The sequence below is a fragment of the Natrix helvetica genome (genome assembly GCF_964273705.1).
Source record: "Natrix helvetica genome assembly, chromosome: Z".
Lineage (NCBI taxonomy): Eukaryota > Metazoa > Chordata > Lepidosauria > Squamata > Natricidae > Natrix > Natrix helvetica.
Window position 1 is genome coordinate 23,884,267 of NC_138554.1, and position 25,788 is coordinate 23,910,054.

The 25,788-nt window shown below is 39.7% G+C and overlaps 1 protein-coding gene across 1 annotated transcript; it reads left to right on the plus strand.

Moving 5' to 3' along the window:
- Nucleotides 1–25,087, plus strand: ODAD1 (outer dynein arm docking complex subunit 1). The gene is made up of 15 exons (XM_081933795.1): nucleotides 1–114; nucleotides 2,558–2,637; nucleotides 5,451–5,550; nucleotides 7,361–7,550; nucleotides 8,496–8,618; nucleotides 8,702–8,815; nucleotides 9,653–9,720; nucleotides 12,745–12,932; nucleotides 14,694–14,819; nucleotides 15,034–15,116; nucleotides 18,287–18,455; nucleotides 20,122–20,285; nucleotides 20,897–21,000; nucleotides 22,553–22,631; nucleotides 23,650–25,087. The coding sequence occupies exons 2-15, from the start codon at nucleotides 2,571–2,573 to the stop codon at nucleotides 23,692–23,694; spliced, it is 1,620 nt and encodes a 539-aa protein (XP_081789921.1). The 5' UTR covers nucleotides 1–114; nucleotides 2,558–2,570; the 3' UTR covers nucleotides 23,695–25,087.
- Nucleotides 25,088–25,788: the final 701 nt, after the last annotated feature.

The following is a 25,788-nucleotide window of genomic DNA, read 5'->3' on the forward strand; positions in this document are numbered from 1 at the left end:
AAAGCAACGGCTGAGGTTGCTGGAGAGACCAGAATACTGTATCAGAGGATACAAAAATATTGACTGCCTAAATATTAATTGTATATTTGTCATAAGGGTTCTCTAGCGAACAAGGTACTTTTATTATTTTTTGTTGGAGTGGGGGAGTGCTGATTTAATTAAGTTTTGTTTTGAACTGAGTCATATTCAGGCAAGGATATTGAAATGAAACTGATTCTAACAGACTCCTAAGTTGGAAAAATCATTACATTTAGTTAAAGTCTTCTCCTTGAATTGCTTTAAGTAAAAACAAGCCGTGGTGGAAGGGTAGAATGTATTTTCTATTTCATTAAAATAATATTTGTGCAATATGGAATATTTCTTTTGGGGGGGGAAAGAGGATAATGTGAAAGAGTTAGAGATATAATTTTAAACAGTCCTGGGACCATTGATGAATTCAGGTGGTCTTTCAGGTGGTGCTTTAGATAAATTTTGAAATAGAAATGGACCTAACTGCTGAAAAGGTGTGCAGTTGTTAACTTTATGAAAAGTGGTTTGTCTGTTCAACTTTGCAGACATTTGCAATAAAATTAGTTACTAAAATAACTATAAACTCACTCTATTGTTCAGACAGTTCAAGGAATCTGGAAGGCAGGCTTCTGTAATCTGTTGCCTTCCAGATATGCTGGGATTACAATTCTCAGACTACCAAACTACATAGTTAAGGCCATATTTGATTGGGATTCTGGGAACTGTCATCTCAACACTTTGGAGAAGAGATAGTAGATATGATTAGATTTTTCCATGATCTCCTATGCTGAGACTGCAGTGACAGACAGATTTTAAATGCGGCAGTGGCAGATAGTGTTGCATCATGTTCTCCCATGTTCAGGCTTACTCATATCATATAGGAAGTCTTGACTCATCCTTAGATCGGGACCCCAGATTGTGAACTTGCCATTCGACCTTGCTAAACTTCAACTTAAGTCTGTTCCTCTGCATCCAGTCATCCAAATAACCCAGCCAGACTCTTCATTGCACCATTTTTCTAACCCAGTGCAGACATTTAAAGATTAATACCATCAACATGTTAATGATACTCACCCTCTGCTGCTGAGTGACTTTACCCAATGGCTTCATGTAGCTGTTAAATAAGAAGAGAGACAAGGCCTGTGGCACTCCATAATGGGCTCTATTTCATTCTCTCCATCAGGATACTGGCTGTTCAGAAATAAGAACCACCACTAAAAGAGGGTGGCTGCATTCTTGCAGAGGCAATCCATGGTGGTATGGTATGAACTTGGGTTCAGAGGCGTACCATAGGTGGGATGAAAGATGTGGGTAAAACTGACAAGTTTAGGAGGGCGACACTCCTTCCCCCTTGTCTCATAAAAGGCTACCAGTTCGGACAAATAGTGCAATTCTCATCCCATAATACCCTGGCTTGAATTTTAACACATAGTCATCTAGATATTCCTTTTTAATATTTCCCCAAATAGAATTACAAATAATTCTACGGAAGATTCTTCTATTTCTTAGTTTTTATACTCTGTCTTCTGCATGTTTAACTTATTTGTCATTTAATGTCAACATGGAAGAAGAGGGTGCTTATGTTACTATTTTTGGTAAGCCTTTCCATTAGATATAATGCTTAGCTAACACAAAACAATTAGGGAATGACTGTATTTACAAGTTGTGCATTTCAGTATTATAGCTCTATTTTGGGAGACAGCCATGGAAGAAAAAAAATCACGATGAATTGAGAAGATGAAAGGAAGATGATATATAGTACACTGTACAAGTTAAGTTATACTAAGTATCAGAAGTAAACATCTGGTGAGGATTTCTTTTATAGGAATAGTTGAAATACTCACTTTTATGGAGCATCACTTTAAAGGAAAAGGTATTTAGTTTGTTGTTTCATCATTGCCATTTAAATGATAGCCATTTGTATTTTAATCTGCTCTTCCTTCAGAGGGTTTAGGACAGTGCATACACAGTAGGCACCTTCACCCATTATGGTTATATAGGTTAAAACATGTTCTTCAAACACAAAGACTTCAACTTCCACATGGTTGGCCAGGGAACTCTGGGAGTTGAAATCCACACTTCATTGAATTGTCAACGTTGAGAAGCCCTGATGTAGACCAACAACTCTTAATGGCTTAGGTAGTAAAAGAGTCATAGCGGTTTTAGTCCAACAGCAGTTTGCAAAACTACACTTTGCTTGTCCCTAAATAAAAAGAACAAAACAGGCTTGTGGTTTAAAGTACATTCTATAGTTCCATGGTTTGCATAAATTTGTTTGTTGGATTTGTATCATATGCCAAGTCATAAATCAGTTTTACAACAACAATATGTAAATGTATTCAACATGCTAAACCAGAGGCATAACACATGATGGCTCAGTATGATGTGTAAAACTGGGCCCCAGGAAATGTTGTGACACCAGATTTGAATTTGAGGCTCCTTAATTGCAGGTTGAGGATTTTAGCCATTTTTCACATGCTACCTTTCATGAAACAATTATTTTCAAAAAGTGATATAATGTTTCAGAATTCTCATTCTCTTTCAACAGGTAGAAATTGAAGATGCCATTCTTCAAATCTGCCTCAAGCTTTCGTTCGGAGAGTAGTGATGGGGACCTAGAAGGCATAGGTAATATCTAAGAGAGGAAAGAGGATATTGTGATGGTGATGATGGAGACCTGGAAGATATGTGTACCTTTTAAGGGAGAAGTGGAAGTTATCGCCATAGGAACCGTCTGCACTGCCAAATTCTAATTGGTGTTAGAGATATTGGAGCCTCTGAAACAGGCCTATAATATGTTTTCAGTGTTGAAATAGGAAAGCAAGAAGCCTAGTTTTGCCTAATTTTGCCTAGTTGACTGGGACAGTGGTTGTTTCAAAGTGACTGCCGGGCTGGGATCCAAAAGTTTTGTTTATCCCTTTTGTAAGCCATTATCTCTACCAGTGACTTGAGAGTAACTTCTATTGGCATCCTGCTGTCAACTGAGTTGATAATGCAATGCAATGCAATGCAATGCAATGCAATACAGTACAATATAATATTTTAGCATGAGAGTTGGATAACTGTGACTTTAAATCACTAATGGAGAATCTGCCATAATAATTCAAGTTCCCCCTGCTTTTCTATCCTGTTGGAAAGCCCTTTATCCCCATAGATCAAAAGATTTGGCAGGCAGTAGCTAAGGACTTAGAGCAAGTGTATTTTTGACATTTAGATTTACTGAAGGTTTCCCAGAATTTCATCGTCTAGTTTTATGTGCTGCAGTTTTTCTCAGTCTAAATCTGTTATAAAATATCTGTATCATCTTCATTTCAAATATAGCTTGACAGTTGCATAAAGGGTATTTGACTGGAGGTGTTGCTGTGGTTTTGTTTCAAAAATGTTGATGTACTGCCATGGAAAGCTGTGAAACCTTTAGAGAAAAAAGTTGAGAAAATGTAGGCTGCATAGTAAAGCGTGCAAATGTGCACCGCTAAAAGAGCTTCTCGCTGAGCTGAGCAAACAATAGTGCAAAATAGGATGGGAACAAAAACAAAGGTAACAAAATCTTTGCATGTCTCCCCATTGAATCAAATGATAATTTTCCGTTAATTTTTGACTGGAAGAGATTGGGAGCTCATTCTCAGGCCAGATTAAAATGCTGCCAAAGAAGCCAGTTTTTGAAAATGAACAGGCAAGAAATAAGCTCTTTGTATCTCAATAATAAAGGGGGCCAAAGAAACAGAACCAGGGCACTGTGGCTGTTTTCCACATGCCTTTGTATGTTTTGTGAGCAAATCTGTAAGCTAGAGCTCTTCATTGTACATTGGTATTGAAATTGGAACTAAATTAAAGGAGGCTGAAACACAAAAGTCTTTGCTAGCATATGGGGATAGCTAGAGGCATGTGTCTCTGCTAGTATGAAGACCTGGAGAGTGAGTCATTAAGCTGTGAGTGAGCAAGAATGTCTGCCTGTCCTTGACTTCAGAATTGTCCAAAGCAAGACTGAGGCAGAGGGATGGAATAAAACAGGAGTATAAAATCTCCTTCCCTTTTTCTAGGCAAGTATTTCACATGTTCAGAAGAAGTACCGCAATTTTTATTTTCCAACAAACCCTACAGGGCCTTGATACACTCTTCTAAATAAAGACAATGCTTTTCAACAAGCTAGCTTCTCCTTTACATTTTTTATGAATTTTTTTTCTGGAAAAGCAAAACATAAGGGGTAGAGGGATTTGCCAGGTCAGCAAAGAAGATATCTGTGGCTACTTTAGCGTTTCTGAGCATTATGTTGTTTATCTCTGATCTAGACAGTAAGTTTGTGTATTCTCAGTTGACTCCATAGCACAGAGGTGGGGGACTATGGCTCCTTTATGACTTGTGGACTTCAACTCCCAGAATTCTGGAAGTTGAAGCTCAGAGGTCATAAAAGAACCATAATTCCCTATCCCTGCCATAACATATGATCTGAAATTCAGAAGGTGTCCTGGAGAAAAGCAGAAACCTATTTTCCCATTGGTTAGGTTCTGTATGGATATGTGTAAGATGATACAGCTTTTGGTATTCTTGGCAGGTGCACTATGAGATTGGTGGAAAATAAAATATTCTGGTATGAGAGTATAAGAGTAACTGTCCTGATTTTATGGCAAATGGTTAAACTTCAGGGAACAATCTAGGCCAGAGGATATTCAAAGAGTGTAGGGAGATTGTAATAGGACAGTGACATATATTGATTGGGCAGGGACAGAACTGAATTTAAGCAGAAACATCTAGTTCTCTGCGTTGTTAAAAGTACTTATAGGTGCGTTAAGTTTAGCAAAGACAGAAAAGTAATTTGTGACCACCTAAAAACTCTCATTTTTTGTCTAGCCACAAAAACTGGAATTTGAAAATTAGCTTGATCCAAAAAATTAATATTGGCCAAAGATGATAACTGTTTACGCAGAGAATCATACATACCATGTTTCCCCGAAAATAAGGCAGGCTTTTATTTTCTTTTGACCCCCGAAATATTTCCTTATTTTCAGGGAAGTCTTATTATTTTTGAGGTGCAGGAGGCGGCGAGCATAGTCACCTGGCTGCTGCTGTGTTGCAATATTTTTGGGGAGGGCTTATTTTCGGGGGAGGGCTTATTTTAGGTGATGTGCTCAAAAGCCCAGTTGGGATTATTATCCAGGGAGGTCTCCAGGGAAACATGGTAGATCATAAAGCATCTTATTGCTCATTACACAAAACCTATTTATTTGGACAGGGCCACAGAACAAAATACAGATCCTAAACTCAGTGATCCCTACCCCAGATGTATTGCCTCCAGGGTGATAACCAGGTCTTTTAGAAGGATTCTTACTTCACCTTTCAGTGATTGGGAGGGGACCTCAGCAAAAAAATACCGTATTAGGCTGTCTTCCTTATCACTTTTCTTTCTTTCTACCTGCACTTCCCATGACATTGTCTTCCACTAGCTGAAGGCGAGTTGGCCAAGTTGCAACGCCAGTTCCGCCTTTTAGAAGGTGACCGCCATGCTTATGCCTTGGAGTCTCGCGAAACCCTCCGCAGACAGACGTACGTATTTAATCAAATATCGTTCATCAATTATTCATTTCTCAAAATGTATTCTGAAACCTTCAGCATGTGTAGGCTGGGAGGAGAAGCTACCTTTTCCTTTCATTTTATGCAAGAGTTAAACCATTATAATTTAATTGACCTTATATTAGGGGCAAAGTAAGAGAAATGAAGGTGATTTAGAAGAAGCGTCTCATGATCTTTTATATACTTTTAAAACGTCTCATTATTATGTCTACTTCATTCTTCAGATACATTGGACCTCAGCTCCTATTTTGGCCATGGGATTTAGTGGTGTCAACTTCAAAACACATAAAGGTGCTTTTTCAAATAGCAACTGGAGTTTCTAGAAGACGTTTTACTTCTTATCCAAGAAGCTTCATCAGTTCTGATTGAATGGTGGAAAATAGAAGGATTTATATTCCTTGCAATCATGTAAGGACCACATGACTTCAAGGAATATAAATCCTTCTGTTCTCCACTATTCAGACAGAACCGATAGAGCTTCTTGGATGAGAAGCAAAACAACTTTAAGAAAAAAAACAAAGACATTCCAGTTGCCTTTTGAAAGAGAGCAGAAGAATTATGACCTGGAAGGCTGAGAATCTCCACAGACATTCAAAACACATAGAAATCATAATATGCCTAATTGAATAGATTTTCAAAATTATATAAAAATCTACGAAATCTGTTCCAATTGCTATTATTAGAAGTAGCATTAGAGATAGTTTAACTTCCCTCAGATGTTCATGTTGTTTGTTTCCAACCTTAAAACGTTTTAGCTGAGTAGCTGATTTCTTACCTTATTATTTTCCAGTCCTGAATAATTTCATACTTTCTTAGCCTCATCTTTTTTTTGGTTAGCGATGACACCCTGCATCCATTCTTTGATTTCCATCTTTTGAGCTCTCATTTCCAATTTTGGCTTTTGAAACAGTCTGGATAATTACATGCCTTACTTCATGGAGAAGACTAAAAATTGAAACATAAAAAAAAAATCAGTCTCTTTTTCCCTTTCCCTCTTCATATGCTGATCCAGATGTTGACATAATGCTGATGCACATGACAACCGCTATGCTCTTAGCAACATATAATTGACCATTGTGAATGTGCATGAGTTGCTTTTACTTAATACCATGTGGCCATGTGGCCTACCCCACACAATGCTATACAAATATGTAGGAATAGTTGGTGTCTACCATTATGTGTGCTTGCAGAATTGCGCAGTATTGATCCAGGATTTTATCCATCTTCATCCTATCCCTTTAAGCCAGTGTATTCCTAGAGAATCCAGTATTCCTACTTTCTTTCCTCCGCTTATTTAAACTGCTACTTCATTTTGCCTGCTACCAGGAGAACTTCCCTTCCTGGTTTTCTCTCTAGGCATTCAAAAATTATAACAACTTTAAGGGAATCATGTACTTTTATTTCCCCTGCTTATTTTACAATGACAAGTCCTATTATCCCAACAGTCATATCTGCCCCAGACAATTATGCTCACAATTTCCTAATGCAAATAGGAATAGTGGATTGTCCAAACTGGCTGTCTTTTAAATGCACGTTCCACCTGAATTTCCATTTATCGTTTATTCCCCATTCATAATTTGTGAAATACATGTTCAACTGCAAATTCATATCCCTCTAATCTTTCCTTGCCCCGTGCCACGAACTCTCCCAAACTGGCGCTGCCACCACTCCCAACCAAAACTCACCATCACCACCACCAAGATCATCTTATTCCTGCCCACCAGGCTTCATCTCGCCACGCTATTTTACCACCTCTGAAAATCCCCACGTTTTCGTTGGACAGGGTTGAGGTCAAGCGCCTGGAAAAAGAGAACGAAGATCTACGATACAGACAGGGTGTGGCTGAGGGCCATAGCAACCAGAAGAAGGAAAAAGCCCAAAGTGAAGTTCTCCGGTCCTTGTTGACTGAACGGGATGCAGTGAAGGAACAAATAAGTAAAGAAAAAAAGCGGATAACTCGGCTTGATCAGGAGGTATAGAGACAAGATAAGACCAAGATTTATTTTTTTAAAATGGGATGAAGCAGCCTGTTGGAGAGCTAGGATTCGGGGACCTTAGAAGATTGATGTAGTTGTGATATGAAAGAACAAGAGATGTGGCACGTGCTGATACAAGGTCTTAGAGGCAGTATGGAAAAGTCTTAAGATGGCTGTCTGCTACATAACATCTAGTTGATGTGTTGGGTTTTCAATTTTTAAAATACTCAGCCCTTTGGTCATGTTGCTGAGAATTCTAGCAATTGCAATCCTCCTACATTAGGGAAAAATAATGCAGGTAGTCCTCAATTTACAACTGATTGCTTAGTGACTGTTCAAAGTTAGGCTGACCCAAAGAGGGGCTTATAACTTAGATCTGAAGTTCCAACAGTCATGCCCCGTTTATGGTCACACGATCGAAGTTTGGATGCTTGGCAACACAGGCACATTTATGGCTGTTTGCAGCACTCTGTGGTCACATCACTGCATTTCACAACAGTTTTGCTGAAAATCGGCACTTCTGGATTTCAGCAAACCATGCTTAACAATTGTTGCAAAAAAACCATAAAATCGGTTTGGCTGCATGACTGATCCGTTTTATGACCATCACGACATAAGACTGCAATGGGCAGGCTTCATTGTGGTCATATGTCCACAACTACCTGTACTGTCTTTTTTTGGGGGGGTGGGGGGTGGATGTCTCTTTCACATCCAGAAAATTGGAAATTTGTGTGGGAATAAGTGAATTAAGATTTAGACTTCTGGGTTAAATATAGGGATGAAGAATGCAATAGGGTTTGGCATTTAGAGCCCAAGATCAAACGTTAGAGCAAAAGACGTGAGAGGATATGGGTTTCTTCAAATATCTAATTTCTTGGGTCTGAAACTAACCTACATGTCACTTCCATCAACTACCGTAATTTCTTTTTCTGTTATTAATAGATCGAAACCTGGGAGAACCGTTTGGCTGAGCGGAAGCAGGTGATGGGCAGTGACAGCATGATACAGGAACAGAGAGCCCATTTGCAAAGAAAGATTCAGACAGTAGAAAACCAACTAGATAAGGTAAAAATAGTTAGGAATACCCAGATTTGGTGCCAGAATTTGTGGGTGGTCTAAACTTCCTTCATTCTGCTCTCTGTTTCCAGATCACCTCTGAATTCAGTTCTCAACTCGTCTTGAATTCACAACTACGTGAGGATCTAGACATTCTCCGAGTTGGACATGATCACTTTGAACAGCAACATAAAGATTTAGAGGAGGTAGAGTGAATTTAAAAGAAAATGGCTGAACTTGTTGGGATTCTTGGCTAACAGAATTTCAAGGAAGACTGGAGTCACGTTATAAGATAATGAGGTTCTGTTAGAGAATTCTGGGATTCAGTTGCTTAGCAAGAACTTTTGTCCAGAATGGAAAGGTGTGATTGGCTATTTTGGTACTCTTAAACCTGAGGTGCCAAATTGGCAAATAGGAAATCATGGGCTTAAAAATGTAGTTTGAAAAGTTATTTTGGGTTATAAAGCTGAGAACATAATTTAACAATGAACTTCTGATACTTTGAGTTATATCTGGTTCTGCATACATTTGCTGTTAAAAGAGTTATCCAGAATATTCCAAGCTGTCAAAAATACAAATTGATTAGTCACCCACTTTTTGTAGAGTTTCCCAAATGTAAGCTGTTGCATATGTATGAAATTACATGGTGAAGATTACCTTGCTTTATTTGTTAATGAAAATGTTTGCAAATAAATGGATTTCTTGACTTTTTCCTTGGAAGAACCTGCAACTTTTGATGCTGCTGCAGATTTCCCAGTTGCGCCTAAAGGATACTTTATGCTTGTGGAATTACACCCTAAAGAATAATCATCAAGCCCAATTTCATTTTTTGAGATTCATCATAGTTTATGAATAAGAGAATTAGGAAGAAAAATGTGCAAATAGGCATGTTGCTAAGTCGAAGGTGAGGATGTTTTGGAGAGAATGAAAGCCTAGGCGAGAAAATGAAAAACTAGGCTTCAAAAAGGACATGGAACCTTTGTGCAGAATGATAAGGTTGTATAGCAACAATTATGTTTTCTTTCTCTGTTTGTCTCTGTCAGGAACTGCTGGAAACTCGTAAAACCATCATCAATGTGGTTAGCACCTCCTCTGCAGCTTATGATGCAAGGTTAGAGGAAAGCAATGATCAGTCGGTGTGGGGAACCTGTCCCTGGATCTAGATTTGGTCTTACATTGCAAAGAGTTTATACTTCCACTAGTTCATGATTGCTGCTTAACTGTCATGCTGCTTTCCCTTTTATCTCTAACTTTCATTTGACTTGCCTGATTGATACGGCTGCCTATCTCACCTGAAGTGACCCCAAGTGGTACACATTAAAACCAAGAATTAAAACAATAGAACAATAAGAATATATAAAATACGATCACAAGAGTGAAGACGTTAACATACAATATAACCAGCGTGCAGGCTTCCAAAGTACCAGGGAATCCCCAATCTTGCTATAAAAAGCACATTTTGAGGTCTTCCTGGAAGGTCATAAGGGTTGAGGCTAACCTCACCTCAGGAAGGAGATGTTTCAGAGGATGGGTGCCATAGCACAAAAGTTTCACCTCCTAGGTCCTGTCAGATGGAATTATTTCACAGAATGGGACCTGCAGAAAGCTTGTCTTGCCCAGATCGATGGAATGGGTAGATGTTGTATGGAAGAAGTGCTCCCTTAGATAGCCCTTTAAAGCCCATGCCATGTAGAGTCAAAAACATTACTTCGAATTGGACCTGGAAGCAAACTGGCAACAAATGAAACTCAAAGAGCAAAAGTGTAACGACTGTCCATCTACAGCAATGTTTCTCAGCCTTGGCAACTTGGAAGATGTGTGGACTTTGACTCCATGCTCGTTGGAGAATTCTGGGAGTTGAAGTCCACACATCTTCAAGCCACCAAGGCTGAGAAGCACTGATCTAGGGATACATACAATTGCCCATGCCACTGCATTCTGTACCAGCTGAAGCTTCTTGATATTCTTCATGAATACCCTTCTCTATCCATGCATTGTGGCGATTTCCTAATTATTAACCATGCTTCCTTTGTAGTGCAAACTTTTAATAGTCTCACTTTAATATCAAAACTGGTCATCTGCATTATATAAAATAATCTGTCTGCTTTGAGATCACTGAAGATATATGCTCCCTGTACATGTATGCAAACCATACCATAAAGACAATCTTGCATTGGCTAAAGGTGACGTGAACACTGCAAACCTGTCTCTGGTACCCTGATCTCCCAAATTATGGAGTCTACCCTCATTCTTAGTTTGTTACTGTTGGATTTCTTGCCTTTCCATAAACAGAAGAACTAGAAACTGAGCCAGGATATACAATTTAGGGTGTGTCAAATTTTTCGGCTTTCAACTTCCAAACATTAGAGGTACTCAAAAGTTGTGATATGCCTTGGGGATTGTAAAGATATTTTGGTTGCTTTAATATAATTTAGATGTGCTTGATAAGTAACTACATAAATATTGTAACTTTTTACCATTTTGTTTGCTTTATATCACATGATTTTGTTTGCTTTATATCACATGATGTATGTGTAAAACACAATCATTGTGGTTTGTAAATAGTGATTTTGGCTTAAAATCCAGCCAATTGTGGCTTATTTGGTAAACCTGGATAAGCATATCATGGCTCAGCATGATTAATGAAGCCAGTCTCAATTAATTGGAAGTTAGGGGGTGGAAGTATAGTCTCACATTTGATGCTTACTGTTATCTCTTTCCTAACCCATCTCAGAATACTTAGACAGGTTAACAATATAATACAGTAGGAAAAGCTAGGAATCTGGATTCTTGAGTTCTTAGAAGCTGTTTCGAGTCTAGTTTGATTCCCAGCCAAGAGTTAGAACTACAAACTTAACAGGCATGGGCATCTGCAGCAGGTGGGCAGTGACAACACATGTGCTTTGACGCAAATAATATGACTTAGGTATTCATCTCAGATGTCCAAATCCAAATCCTTAATTGTGTTAGATATGCAATGTCATCATGTCACACTTGTCATATTGATGTTGCTGTGGCTTATTTCTGGTGCCTGTGCTTGTAGGCTGTGATTCATGACATGATCAATGTGTTTATAGCAAAAACTAAGAAAGCCATTGAGAAGAAATCTAGCAAGGGTCAAGGGTAAAATGCAAGGAGTCCTACATAAAGCAGAAGTAAGGCTCAGTTCGTATCGTCTTTCTCACACTTGAGCAACACAATGGGTCAGAGGCCTTCTCCTTTTATTATTTATTTATAAATTTATATGCCTTCTCTTTTTGGGTGGCAGAAACTGTTATTCTCCCTGTTTGCTTGTTATTTAATGGACTGCTCAGATTTTAGGTTGTTTGGTTCTGACTTTTTAAGCGATCCACTTAAAAAGATGTTGAGACTCTAGAAAAAGTGCAGAGAAGAGCAACGAAGATGATTAGGGGCCTCAAGGCCAAACTGTACAATGAATGTTTGGGGGAACAGATATGTGTAGCGAAGAGAAGGACTAGGGGTGACATCATAGTCTTCCAATTCTTGAGGGACTGTCACTGAGAAAAGGGGTGGAGCTACATTCCAAAGTACCAGAGGGCAGGACAATAAGTGACGGATGGGAGATTTTCAAGAAGAGATTGGACAGCCTTTGCCCAGAATGATATAGAGTTTCCTGCTCAAGCAGAGGTTTAGTCTGGAAGACCCACAAGGGTTATTCCATTATTCTAAAACAAAACCACAAGGAAGAAAGGCAGGCACTAATAAGCAGGAGCAAAAGGGGGAGATTGGATCCCTAAATATTAATGAAGTAAATGTTCAGTCTGCTGAATAAAGTTTATTTTATTGGCCTTAGGGATTCCTTTCCCTAACCTCATCCCTTTTCTTTTTTCCCACCCAAGAGGACTTTTCCTCAGTTGATGCAACTGAAATATCCCAGGCTGGATAAGCTGGGATTGAAATTTAGCAGAAATCCTTTTATTTGAGGTGCCAGGAATTCAGCCTGCACCCATTCCATTGTGAGAAGAATACTGGGCTAAAGTTGGAGGGAGCTTTTGGCTTCTTTGCAAACAGAATCATTTCTGTGCCCTGACCTGAAGAGAAGTTAGGAACTGGGATTCTTAGTTCTGCCCACCTCTGAAAACTTGCCCTTATTTCTTCTTTGGGATAAACCTAGGGATGAAGCTCATGCCCGTTTGGGCCAGCTGCAGGACAAAGCAGAGAAGGACTTAAAGCAGTATATCTCTGAGATGAAAGAATTGGAGCGCTTCCTGGAGAACGACCGCCGCATGTCTGAATTCATCAACATCAAGCTGCAGGAAAGGTCGTTCACTGAAGAAGCACTGAAAGCCAAGGCAAAGAAACGTGTGTATTTATTGTGCATAGGATTGACTTGCAGGTTCCCATCTTTAGTAGGGGAAAGTGACTTCGAAGCTGTAGAAAGCAAGTTCTGAGCCAGGAGGGGTTGCAATGATTTAAAAGCAAGCAATTCTGGCATTCAACCGTCTGGGTAACTGCCCCTGCTAGGTTACTTGAAGCCAGCCATTTTATTTATTTTTTAAAATTTATGCGCTGCCCATCTCATTATCAAGTGGCTTGCAATGCCATAAATAACAGTATAAAGAAGTTTAAAGGTTAAAAGCTGCCCATCTTATCACAAGGTAATTCTGGCTGGCTTACAGTTACATATAAGCGAAAACATAAAATGTTAAAATCAAACTTTACAACCAAAGACACACGAGGAGGGTGGGGGGTGGAATGGGGGAGGGGATAGATGGGATCTGTTATTACTTAGTCAATGGTCTCCATTACACTGATCCGTCACTGGGATCCCAGGCCAATTGGCACAGCCATGTCTTTAGGCCCTTAGAAAAAGATAAGAGGATTGGGTCAACTTCACATCAGGGGGCAGGATATTTGGTGCTTTAAAACGTTAAAATTACCATATTTTTCAGAGTATAAGATGTACCAGAGTATAAGACGCACCAAGATTTTGAAGAGGCAAATTTTTAAAAAAGTTTTTGCACACTGCAGACCTCCCCAAAACAGGCCATTGTTTGTCAAAAAAAGAGGGTATGCATAGCCTTTAGGAGGCTTGTAGAGGAGGGGGGCAAAAACGAGAAAAAAATGCTGTATTCAATGTATAAGACGCACCCAGATTTTCACCCTCTTTTTTGAGGGGAAAAGGTGCGTCTTATACTCTGAAAAATACGGTAACAACAAAGTGGATAAAAAGGACCAATGCATAAACAGTCATGTGACCTTTCCAAATTATTTGCTCAAGTGTTTTTTACTTTTGGTACAGGGGGCTGCAAAGGAAGGTCAATTGATTGTCAGTAGAATTTTAGACAATTTTAGACAATGCACATATGGATAAAAAAACGTGCAGTGAAAAGAAGATGTGGGCTTCATTCACTTGTATAGACCTTAGATGAAGTTTGTTTAAGAAATGGACAAAAGCCTCTTCAAAGGTGGTACTTAGAAACACTGTAAGAGTTGTTTAAAATGAAATTCTGTTGTTTGATGAATTGGGTAGGCCTTTGGATCAAGCTTGGTACAGTTGCTGGTTCATAAACCGCAATGATTCTAGATGGAGTTAACTTGCCTCCAGTGGTCTCTTTTCCAACATCCTGATAACTTGGTTACTGTAATGCAATGGTGTACATCTGGGACCCTCTGAGAGACTGACAGATGTTATCTAATTGCAGTTTTTAATAAAACAGAAGGGGGAAATTATTACAGATGTGACTTGGGAGTGACCATATTAAATATGAATGAAAGCAAATCCAGCTTTTGTCATGATCGCACTCACTCCTTTTCAGATGTCTAGTGCAGCACTCTTGCCAGGTTTGGCATTCAGTTTGGAAAAATGTTATTAAAAATTTATTGATAGAACAATCTAATGGTAACATCAATGTTTTGGATCTACTGAAAAGTGATTAAATTGTAATGGTTCTCTTTTTATTTTTAATGTGTATTCAGTCTTTAGGCCCTTATAAAGAGACAGGTTTTAACTGTTTCTGAGCATTGCAGAGTTGGGAGTTACAGAAAAGAGATTTAGCTCATGTAATGTTAGAGGAAGAACTGGGATCCTTTCTTTCACTTTTGTTTTTTAACTCTCAATAGAAGAAGAACGCAGACGGAAAGACAGTGAAGAAGAGTTGCTTGAATCTTACAGCAATGCTTTTGATAAACTCCTGGAGCTCACTGGCTCAAAAGATCTGAATATGGCTCTGGATACATTTGTTAAAGGTGATGTATGTGAATGGCAGTTACTTGTAGTTCCTTTTTAAAAAAGGATCATTTTGTACTAGATAGTGTTCACTGCCTCGACCTACTGAGGTTGGTTAGCCGAGAAGAGCCTACTGATGGGACATTTGTGAGCTATTCCCCCTCCGGTGCCCCTTGGATATTTGGTTGGTTATTAATGCATTGGCTGCTATAATGCTTATCCTTTTCTCTATAGATAGGGAAAGAAATTTTGCTCAATTCAACTATGTCAATGAGCAAAACAGTCAGAAGGACCGACTATGGGAAGAAATTCATGAGGTGAGTGGAAAAGATTCTCTCTCCTTTCCTTTCTCCGTTCTCTTTTTTTCTTTTTCTTTTTAAGAAGGGCAGTATTTTTTCTAGGTGACTGCCTCTGTGACCTTTACTAACCACTGAATTGAAATGCTATCCACCACGGATGGGTTCCTACACAAACTGGTACCACTTTGCTCACACATCCGTGGGCCGCACATTGCTTGCGCATGCGCAGTTCGGTTTAAATGGTTGTGCACATGTGCAAACACCATTAAAAGCTAATAAACAAGATGCCAGCAACGCCAACGGAGACTGGGGAACCAGTTCGGCCAGATTATCGCTACCAGTTCAGCCGAACCAGAAGCAAACCACCTTTGCTATCCACCCATCTTTGAATGAGCAGAAATTTATAAATGCATATGAATGTATCCTGTTCTTCCATGTTAGGAATAATTGAAGTATCCCAGGCCTTCATTCTAGGCTCTGCACATTCAACATATTTATAAATTACTTGGATGAGGAGTTGGAAAATATGATTGACAGGTTTGTAGATGTAGGCTTGTATACCGCTTCACAGTGCTTTACAGCCCTTTCTAAGCAGTTTACAGAATCAGCAAATTGCCCCCAACAATCTGGGTCCTCATTTTATCAACCTCAGAAGGATGGAAGGCTGAGTCAACCTTGAGAGAGTCGGGATTAAACTCCTCCATTGGACAGAATTGGCCCGCTATACTCCATTCTTACTACTGTGCCATCATGGCTGTGTAACAAAGATGAGGGTAATATCAAAATTGATAAGGATTTTAACAAGTTGAAATTCATCTTGCTGTTTTTCAGCCCAAGCAATATCTTGCATTTAGATAGGACAAATCAAAGGCACATTAATACTGGGGGGGGGGGGGAGTTCTAAATGAACAAACAAATAATTAGGAAATTTTACAGTGGGGCAAAAAAGTATTTAGTCAGCCACCAATTGTGCAAGTTCTCCCACTCAAAAAGATGAGAGAGGCCTGTAATTGGCATCATAGGTAGACCTCAACTATGAGAGACAAAATGTAAAAAAAAAACCAATCACATTGGCTGATTTGGAAAGAATTTATTTGCAAATTATGGTGGAAAATAAGTATTTGGTCAATATCAAAAGTTCATCTCAATACTTTGTTATATATCCTTTGTTGGCAATGACAGAGGTCAAACGTTTCCTGTAAGTCTTCACAAGGTTGGCACACACTGTTGCTGGTATGTTGGCTCATTCCTCCATGCAAATCTCCTCTAGAGTAGTGATGTTTTGGGGCTGTCGCTGGGCAACACTGACTTTCAACTCCCTCCAAAGGTTTTCTATGGGGTTGAGATCTGGAGACTGGCTAGGCCACTCTAGGATCTTGAAATGCTTCTTACGAAGCCACTCCTTCATTGTCCGGGCAGTATGTTTGGGATTTCAACATTGTCATGTTGAAAGACCCAGCCACGTTTCATCTTCAATGCCCTTGCTGATGGAAGGAGGTTTGCATTCAAAATCTCACGATACATGGCCCCATTCATTCTGTCCTGTACACGGATCAGTCGTCTGGTCCCTTTGCAGAGAAACAGCCCCAAAGCATGATGTTGCCACTCCCATGCTTCAGTAGGTATGGTGTTCTTTGGATGCAACTCAGCATTCTCTCTCCTCCAAACACGGCAAGTTGTGTTTCTACCAAACAGTTCTACTTTGGTTTCATTTGACCATATGCCATTCTCCCAATCCTCTTCTGGATCATCCAAATGCTCTCTAGCAAACTTCAGGCGAGCCCAGGCATGTACTGGCTTAAGCAGGGAGACACGTCTGACACTGCAGGATCTGAGTCCCTGGCGGCATAGTGTGTTACTGATGGTAGCCTTTGTTACGTTGGTCCCAGCTCTCTGCAGGTCATTCACTAGGTCCCCCCCCCCTCGTGTGGTCCTGGGATTTTTGCTCACTGTTCTTATGATCATTTTGACCCCACGGGGTGAGATCTTGCGTGGCGCCCCAGATCGAGGGAGATTATCAGTGGTCTTGTATGTCTTCCATTTTCTAATTATTGCTCCCACAGTTGATTTGTTCACACCAAGCTGCTAGCCTATTGCAGATTCAGTCTTCCCAGCCTGGTGCAGGTCTACAATTTTGTTTCTGATGTCCTTTGACAGCTCTTTGGTCCTCACCATAGTGGAGTTTGGAGTGTGACTGTTTGAGGTTGTGGGCAGGTGTCTTTTATACTGATAACAAGTTCAAAGAGGTGCCATTGATACAGGTAATGAGTGCAGGACAGAGGAGCCTCTTAAAGAAGAAGGTACAGGTCTGTGAGAGCCAGAAATCTTGCTTGTTTGTCGGTGACCCAATACTTATTTTCCACCATAATTTGCAAATAAATTCTTTCCAAATCAGCCAATGTGATTGTTTTTGTTGTTGTTGTTGTTGTTTTGTTTTTTTACATTTTGTCTCTCATAGTTGAGGTCCACCTATGATGCCTCTCTCATCTTTTTAAGTGGGAGGACTTGCGTAATTGGTGACTGACTAAATACTTTTTTGCCCCACTGTATGGGTGAAACCAATCTGAGTGTCTTGATAGATCACAAGCCAAACATGAACCAGTAGTGTGATGTAACTGCAAAAAAAAAAAAGCAAATACCATCCTAAGCTGCTTCAACGAAAGTACAAGAGAGAACTTGTACTTCCACTATTTTGCAGCAGGCCTGGACTATTTTGGGAAGCAGTGTCAGTGTCAGACTGGAACATGTGAATGTGAGATAGTGAGAGCCTTGGGAAGAACAATAGGAACAGTTGGGAACAATGGCTGATGTTAGCCTGGAGAAAAGAAAACTCTGGGATACCTGTTAGTTGTTTTCAAATATCAAATATAGTACAGCTGTCGTGTAGAAGGAAGGGAAGAATTGTTCTGAATTGTTTTAGAAACAGAGAAAGAAACAACTTTAAATAAGAAAGAGATTTTAGCTGGATAACATTTCTTAATAGTAAGAGATATTCAGCAGTGGAACAGACTAACTTGGGAGAATGGTATTTAAACATGTCCTTCTAATGGGGATGCTGTAGAAATGGATTCCTGAACAAGAAAGCAGGCTGGAACAAATGCCTTCCCAGGCCCCTTCCATCCCTAATAACTATGCCTCTGCAGTTGGTAAAAATAACTCCCTCCCATCTTTTACCTTCACTTTTCCAGCTTTGCCATGAGATCCAGGAGATTCAAAAGCGGAACAGTCAAAGGGAGGCTCAGCAGCTCTTGCAGCTCCATGACACTGAAGGCCAGCAGGAGGATACGGTGAAAGAGGCCAATCAGGCTGAGCAGAACGTGAAAAAGTTCCTCAAGATTTGGGAGCAGCTTAAAAGTGGTGAGGGAGAAAAAGGAGTTGCTTACTAATGGCTGTATTAAGTAAAATCTGAATAATAATGAGAAAGTTATTTTCTGAAGCTTTGCAGCTGGGTGCTGTTTCACGACATCTATGGTTTTGTTTTCTTTAAAAAAAATTACTCCAGGAGTGCAATAGCCTTTTTGGAATGTGGCGCCCCTTGTGATTGTTGCCAGGATGATCGCAGCCAATCGTAGGATTCCAGGTCATCAGTTAAATTGCCAGAAGCCAAAATGGCGCCGTAGCTCCTCCCCTGGTACCACAGACTGCCCCCAGTGCCCCCATCACCATTGTTTTCCTTGAGTTTTAAAAATTGATTCATATGAAGCCCACAGACTTCAGTACCAAAAACTTAGTTATAGCCACCTATGATGATGGACAGCAAATATCAGGAGAAGCTTAATGGACATCAAAGTTCATGTGTTGACAGTAATAAGCGCTAGATTAGCACCCTTTGCCATATTTTGTGTCAGATGCTGCACCCTCACAGTAAAACCAGTGAGTATGTGGAGATGTGCATGATCCAAACAAGCGGTAGGCCAACGTTATTTAGTGTGACACATCTTAATATAGTGAGGTTGGTGTTAAATTGGGTAATGGATAGGCACACACAGGCTAATGGTAACAGCAGCTCTTTATTGAATACAACAAGTGAGAACAATCCAGCGAAGGTTGAGTCTGACAGCAGACCCTTCGACCAATAGGATTAAACCTCTGTTCCCGCCAGAACAGAGGACCTTGGTGGAAACCACTGCAGTTAGAGCAAGTATCTAACAGTCAGGATTTTGTTTATATTATGCATCTCCTCTTCCGGTAAATACTGGTCCCCCAAAGATGGTCACCTTCTATTTTTTTAAGCACTAGATTTTTTTTTTTAACCTAGCTTTAGTAGTTACGGTTAGAACCATGAGAGGGAAAAGAGGATAAGAAGAGGCTCGGAGGATTGGTCCGTGGCTGGCTGATTGTTCATTGATCAGCTGGAAAAAGCTGCTTGTTGAGAATGGCTCAGATGGCATGGGGGCAACCTGGGAGTAGAAAGACACTTCCTACTTTGAGCAGAAAGTTGGGCAAAGTAGATACTAATTCCCACTGGCTCTGGACAATATGGCCAATGCAAAGGGGAATTTAGTCCAATTTCCAAAGGCTACAGATTACACCCTCACCTTCGTTAGTGGGCAGAGTATTTGAAGGGTATAATGTCAACAAGAGTGTGTGTTTTTCCCTCAAATATGAATACCTTGACTTATCTGGTGGATCTGATGCAATTCTTTCGGACAACATAAATGAAGCCTTCCCCCCCCCCCCCACATTACACATGTATGCAGGTTGTAAGTTTAATAGAAGACAAGTGGGCCTTTACAAAGGTTGTATCACTTTTTCAGCTGCTCTTCTTTTCAATCTTCCTTTATCTTGGAAAACCAATGATCCCATCATCCATTTTGCAACTCCTAGACAGAAGATCGGATAAAGTCTATCCATGGAAATAAGTATTGGAAACAGGTTCCCCACAGCTGCAGTGCAGAGCAGTTGATTAATTTATCTTATCTTTAGGGCAGGCAGAAGCCGCACCTTCTTTCTGAAGAACTTGGCAATTCCTGCAAGCAAGTGAATCAGAATTCACTTTCCTTTTTTCTCCCCCTTCTCAAAGCCATCGAGTCTCTGTTCTGGAAACTGGAGTGTGACCATTCTTCGCTGGAAAAAGTGCTGGGAGGGACAACAACCGCTCAGGATGAGAACGTTGCCATTTATCTGAGCATAATTGAACGGAAGGTCAATACGCTCCTGACAATGTATTCCTACAAGAAAGCTGAGGTATGCAGACAGCAACAAGGCAGAAGATGGGTCATTTCTCATCTCTGTCTGTGCAGACAAAGTGTTGCATGGTTCCTCTCCCCTCCTGCCCCCTTTCCCCCCCTCCCAATTTAGGAAGAGGTGACTTTCAGCTTAATTTTTCCCAGCTTACCCAACCTAATTTACATTGCTATAACAAGAACTGGAAAATGTTTTATTGCATAAAAATCCACTTAGAATTTGCAGGAATAATACATTACTGAAGCTGCAGGACCAGGGTGTCCAAACTTGGCATCTTTAAAACTCATGGACTTCAACTCTCAGAATTCCTCAGCCAGCCATGTTCTGGGAATTGAAGTCAATCAGTCCTAAAGTTGCCACAAGTGGACAGCCCTGCTGTAGAATAAGCTCTGCTTTGTCCCATGTAGTCATAGGTTTCTGTAGATCCAATAAAGTTCTCACTTTTGCAGTGTTTTGCTTCACCTAGCTCATTCCCATTTTTAAAAATAGTTTATTATATTATGTATGTGTGTGTGTGATATATTTCTATAAACAAAAAAGTTAGAAACTTTTAGTAATAGTAGCAACCCATTTAATGTTGGCATATTGGAATAAATTTGGTCTCTTTTTAGGATAAGGATGAACCCTATGATACTGTGGAGACAGCACAGCTGATCCTGGGGCAGACACCAGGGCTGCGGCCAACTGCGATTACTGTTCGGCCACCCACAGCTGGGTAAGGAGAGCTGGTCATTACACAAACAATCCAAAAGGATATCCCACTAAGCCCCCATTTGGCCTGTCCCCACTATCAACATTAAAATTAGAATGGGGCATGGGAGACGTATTTTTTGTGGTGGGGTCACCTAATCTTCTGGAATTCCTAAGGGCCTTGGGATATATAAATGTCAGGTGAGTGCTGCTTCAGTGTTCCTTTCATTAAGAGCAGCTTGACAGCTGGAACTGATTTACTGGGCTTTTGCTCATCAGAAATCTCTAGACACACAGGGCAGCCGTCTGATAGAGAAGTTGTAGCTTTGAATTTCTTGTTGTAAGCAAGAAATTGGAGTAAAATAAATCACAGGGATGAGGAATCTGATTCTCCAGATATTGCAGACAGCTCTCAGAATCCCACATTATTGGCAGGACTGTTGGTACGGATATTTGGGTAGCATTTGGTGGGGTACAAACTCTCGATCCACGGTCAGTCAATTGGATTTGCCTGCAACGTCACTGTTATTATTACTTTAATTTTTATAGTGATAGCCCTAGGCTTATGCATGGCATTTAGCAAAGGACATATAAATTTACTGTATAAGCAGTGACATATGAAAATAATTTTAAAACAGAAAAAATGACTAAATTCATGGAGATTTGCGCTCTCTACATTTGAAAGATACCCAGTTGGGGAAGGCTGCACTGAGCCATGGTTCATTTAAATATGATTTGTTAACACAGTTGGCCAGATCTGTACCACATGCCAAGTGATTAATCATGGTTTAAAACTACTATTGGCAGAGTTAACACAATCTGACATAAAAGTATTTTATGACTTCATGAAATATGGGATCTGTACCCAACATACTTTGGCTTGGTGGGGTTGAAGATTGTGTTAAATTCTAGGAATGATGGGATTTTAAACAATGTATTTTATATAGCAATTTTGTGACTCAGATGCATAGAAAAAGCAGCATATATGTTAAAGCCAAGAAACATCCACAGCTCAGCAAGAGAATGCAACATTTTTTTAAAAAAAGCAGGAACTGAAAGAGTAAACTAAAAAAAAAATCAGTAAAACAAAGACATATGCTGAAATAAAACTACTTTAGCTTGATGCTCAAACTAAGATATGCTTCTCTCTGACAAGAGTCAAAGTCACAGGTGAATTATAAAACTGGGAAGACTATTTACCATGTTGCAACATTTGCTCTCTGATGAGGGGGCACAATGTGGCAGAGGCATTATTGATGCTTGGATCCTGGTATTTGGAGGTCAAGGCCAATAGGAACAGCAATGGTGGAAAAGCTCCAGTTTCTGAATCATTTTCTAGTCTACATGGAATTCTACATAAAATAGAACACAGCAGGATCTGTTTAGTGGGTTAAACTAAAAAAAAGGAACAAATAGAAGATCAAACTCTTGGGAGGAATATGAAATCAATGTTCCCTTATTCTTCTAATCTCATAGGAGCAATCAGATTTTAGAATAGCTCAAGAACAGATTTTTTTAAAGGACATATTTGTAGTATTTAGGACAATATTAATTAGATCATTCTTTGTGGTTTCCAGACTCGGCCATGAGCCAATACAGGAAGAGGACAACAGACCTTTAACTCATGAGGAGCTCAGAGAAAAAGTAATAAAGGAGGTGAGTTCAAGAGACAGGGCAAACTAAGTTTATATTAAGATGAAAATTAGAACACCTGGATGCTTTAAAACTTGTGTATTAGAAAGAACTATTTTTATTTATATAAAATAGACTATTTTATGCAACACGCCTGAGTATGTAAGAAGGAACTTGTTCACTAAAGTCAGGGGAATGATTTCGTGCAGTTGGCCAAATTTTGCTTTCTGTAGTGGTTCTTACTCCTGTTGTAGAAACATTTTCCTACAAAAGCAGCTTGGGGAATTGGTGCCTAAGTTCTTGAAAGTAGGTCATGCGTTCTATCTCAGTTCCTTTCTTTGTATTTGTTGATTAACCTCAACTGTCCAAACTCCTCAGCCATCAAATAATCCTTTCAACAACAAATCCATACTTCTACTGGCCCCAAGGAACCCGGTTTTAGAAAAGAGACTATGGGTGCTGGTGTGTCTTTGCACTTCAGGGTGTCCTCTGGAATATTGCAAAGTGTCAACTCTCATGCTGAAGCAGCCTTGAGCTGCCAGTGGTAGCCTTCTCTCCCACCACTCAGCAGAGATGTGAACCTTAGCAATAATATTAGCCATGCACATGCTAATATGCATCCAAACTAGACTCTGTTGTTTCTGTGTGTCATATAATATATGTGAGTGTGTGAGGGTATGCGTAATTTTTTTGTCATGTTTATGTGTATATTCAAAGTGGTGACCCTTTGAGTACTGTATGCAACGAAATTTCATTTTAACGTATGCCGGATTAATGTATATTTAAAGTGACAATAAAGTTATTCTAAGTTTAAGTCCAAATATTGGGACTACCAACTCTGGGCTGCAAACATCTGGAAGGCAGCAGTTAGTTTTCTCTTTGTTGTTATCTAATAGTTGTCTAGAATTTTTTTTTGCTCAGATCTGGTAGCTCTAAGTAAGCAATCTTTGGCTCTAGCCAAAAATGAAGTCACCTTTCCCCAGCTAATTTTTTTACCCTTATTTCCGAACAATAATATAATGGATTTCTCTCTCTCCTCCAGATCCAAAGCAAGGCAGCAGCACTTTCTCTAAAGAAAAGCACGTAATGTGCAGTTCAGTGACTGTACCCTGGGACTAACACACACAAGAAATAACCTCAGGCCTCCAGACGTGAATAGGAATCTAACTGCAGCCTGGGCTACTTTGCCAACCAAAGAAGAAAACTGAGGCAGGTTGAATTCCAAGTGTGGTTCCTGAAACATTTTTTTTTTTACGCCATTGCCCTCTGCTGCATCCTTTCCCATGTCTGGAAAGGCTGAGTGTAGCCTTCATCCTGCAGGATCCTTCCCTCTGCTGTAGTCCATGGAAAATCTTCCTCCTGCTGCTGAATTGTTCCTTTTCTGGGCTGCTCATGTGATCAGGACAGATGTATTGTGTCAGTGGTACATAATTCATAGCTGTCATACCATCCAAGCTGTTTGCTTCCCGTGCTGTTTGTTTATACAGTATGCCTTTAATTTGACTCCACATTCTCATGCAAAGAGAGAACGCATCGCAAAGTCTTTGCCTATAGCAGTGGTATTTTACTTTGCCACAGTTCCAGTGATGGAAGCAAGAATTTCCAGCTTCTAAAATAAGAACCTTTTGGGAAACAGGTGACCAAATTTGCTCTATTCCCCCAGCAGCATTTTGTATCTACAACAGTTCTTTTTCCTGTTAGTCTCCTTAGCTGTCAGAATGTTTGAGGCCCACAAGGGGTTTATTGTGTCTTTTGATGTATCTGAGCAGGAATTGGGTTTATTTAAAGCACTTAGCCACATCTTGAAGGGGTGTTTCTTCAAAAAAACAAAAAAACTACTAGCATGTTCCTCAGAGTGTGTTTTTTTTTTTTACCACATCATCATCTGAGGCTGTATCAGTCCCACACAAAGTTCTCATTTACAACTGCCAGTTAGAGCTCCATAAGTGGCATATGCAAAAGGTTCCCCCCCCCAAGTAAATTGAAAAATACATGAAAGCTGCAGTAATCGAGGTATGTGTCAGAGGAGAAGTTACTTCCCTGTAGTTATATCTTTTCATTCCCTTTAAGCCTCCTTTTTAGAAGAAGTTTTTTTTTTAAAAAAAATATCCCCCATTATTTCAACAAAGATAATACCACTTAAGCTCTTCCCCAACCCCCAAATGATTTCCCCCTAGAGGGCCCCTATTTCAGGCCTCTTGGCAGTGTCCCAGAAAAAGAATCTTAGGTAAGCTGTTCCTCTCTCAAAGTTGATCATCATGAAAAGAAAAATCTGATAGTTTCACTGAAGGAAGATAGGTGCTTTCAATTCTGCCATTCCTGTGGGTCTGGAATGCAGGGGTCATGAGTGTATATCTGTGTGTGGGAATGGTGGAGGAGACTGGTCCCAGATGGGCTGACACATGCACAGTCCTGTGGCAAGTGAAAAGACTATTGTGGTTTTTTTGATGATCAGTGTAAATCGAAAGTGGATGATTAAAAGGTTTAATTGAAAACACTGGTTGGTTTTTTATGGTTTTGTTGGAGCATTTGTTGGTCTGTGGGGATGTCATTTCTCTTCTCATCCAAATTAGGAGTCACTGATCATTGATATTGACCCTTGCGGCTAATTTGCAATGAAGAACCAAAGTTGTAACATCCCTTATGGAAAAATTTTAATTTGAAGAGTACCTCTGCCACAGCATTGAGTTTGGGTTCATATAATGTGCTAGGCCCTTAACCCTGATTAACAAAATGCAATTGTGGTGTTCACTGTGGCCCAACAAGCAAACCATCTAATGATCTAGCATCTCACAATACACTAAAGCAATTGTTGATTTGCCATATTACTACTAAGCCACAAAATACCTAGCGCCATTTAGCCTAATCTAGCATGTTATATGGACACATGAGCACATTCACATAAAATTGGCATGGTTTAGCATTAACAATGATAAACCCAGGAGATATAAATGGAACAAGCAAATAAAGGATTAAATAATATGCACTAAATTATACAATTGACAGTTTACACACACAGAGAGACATACACTATGCATTTAATATCAACCTGTAGTGTCTAAAGTCTGATTGTTAGGAAAACAGGATCCCATCAAGAGTGCCATAAAACTCATTTTATCCCAAAAAGAAATATATGCCCGTAGTATTGTACTATTGTACTAAGGGACATACAAAAAACATA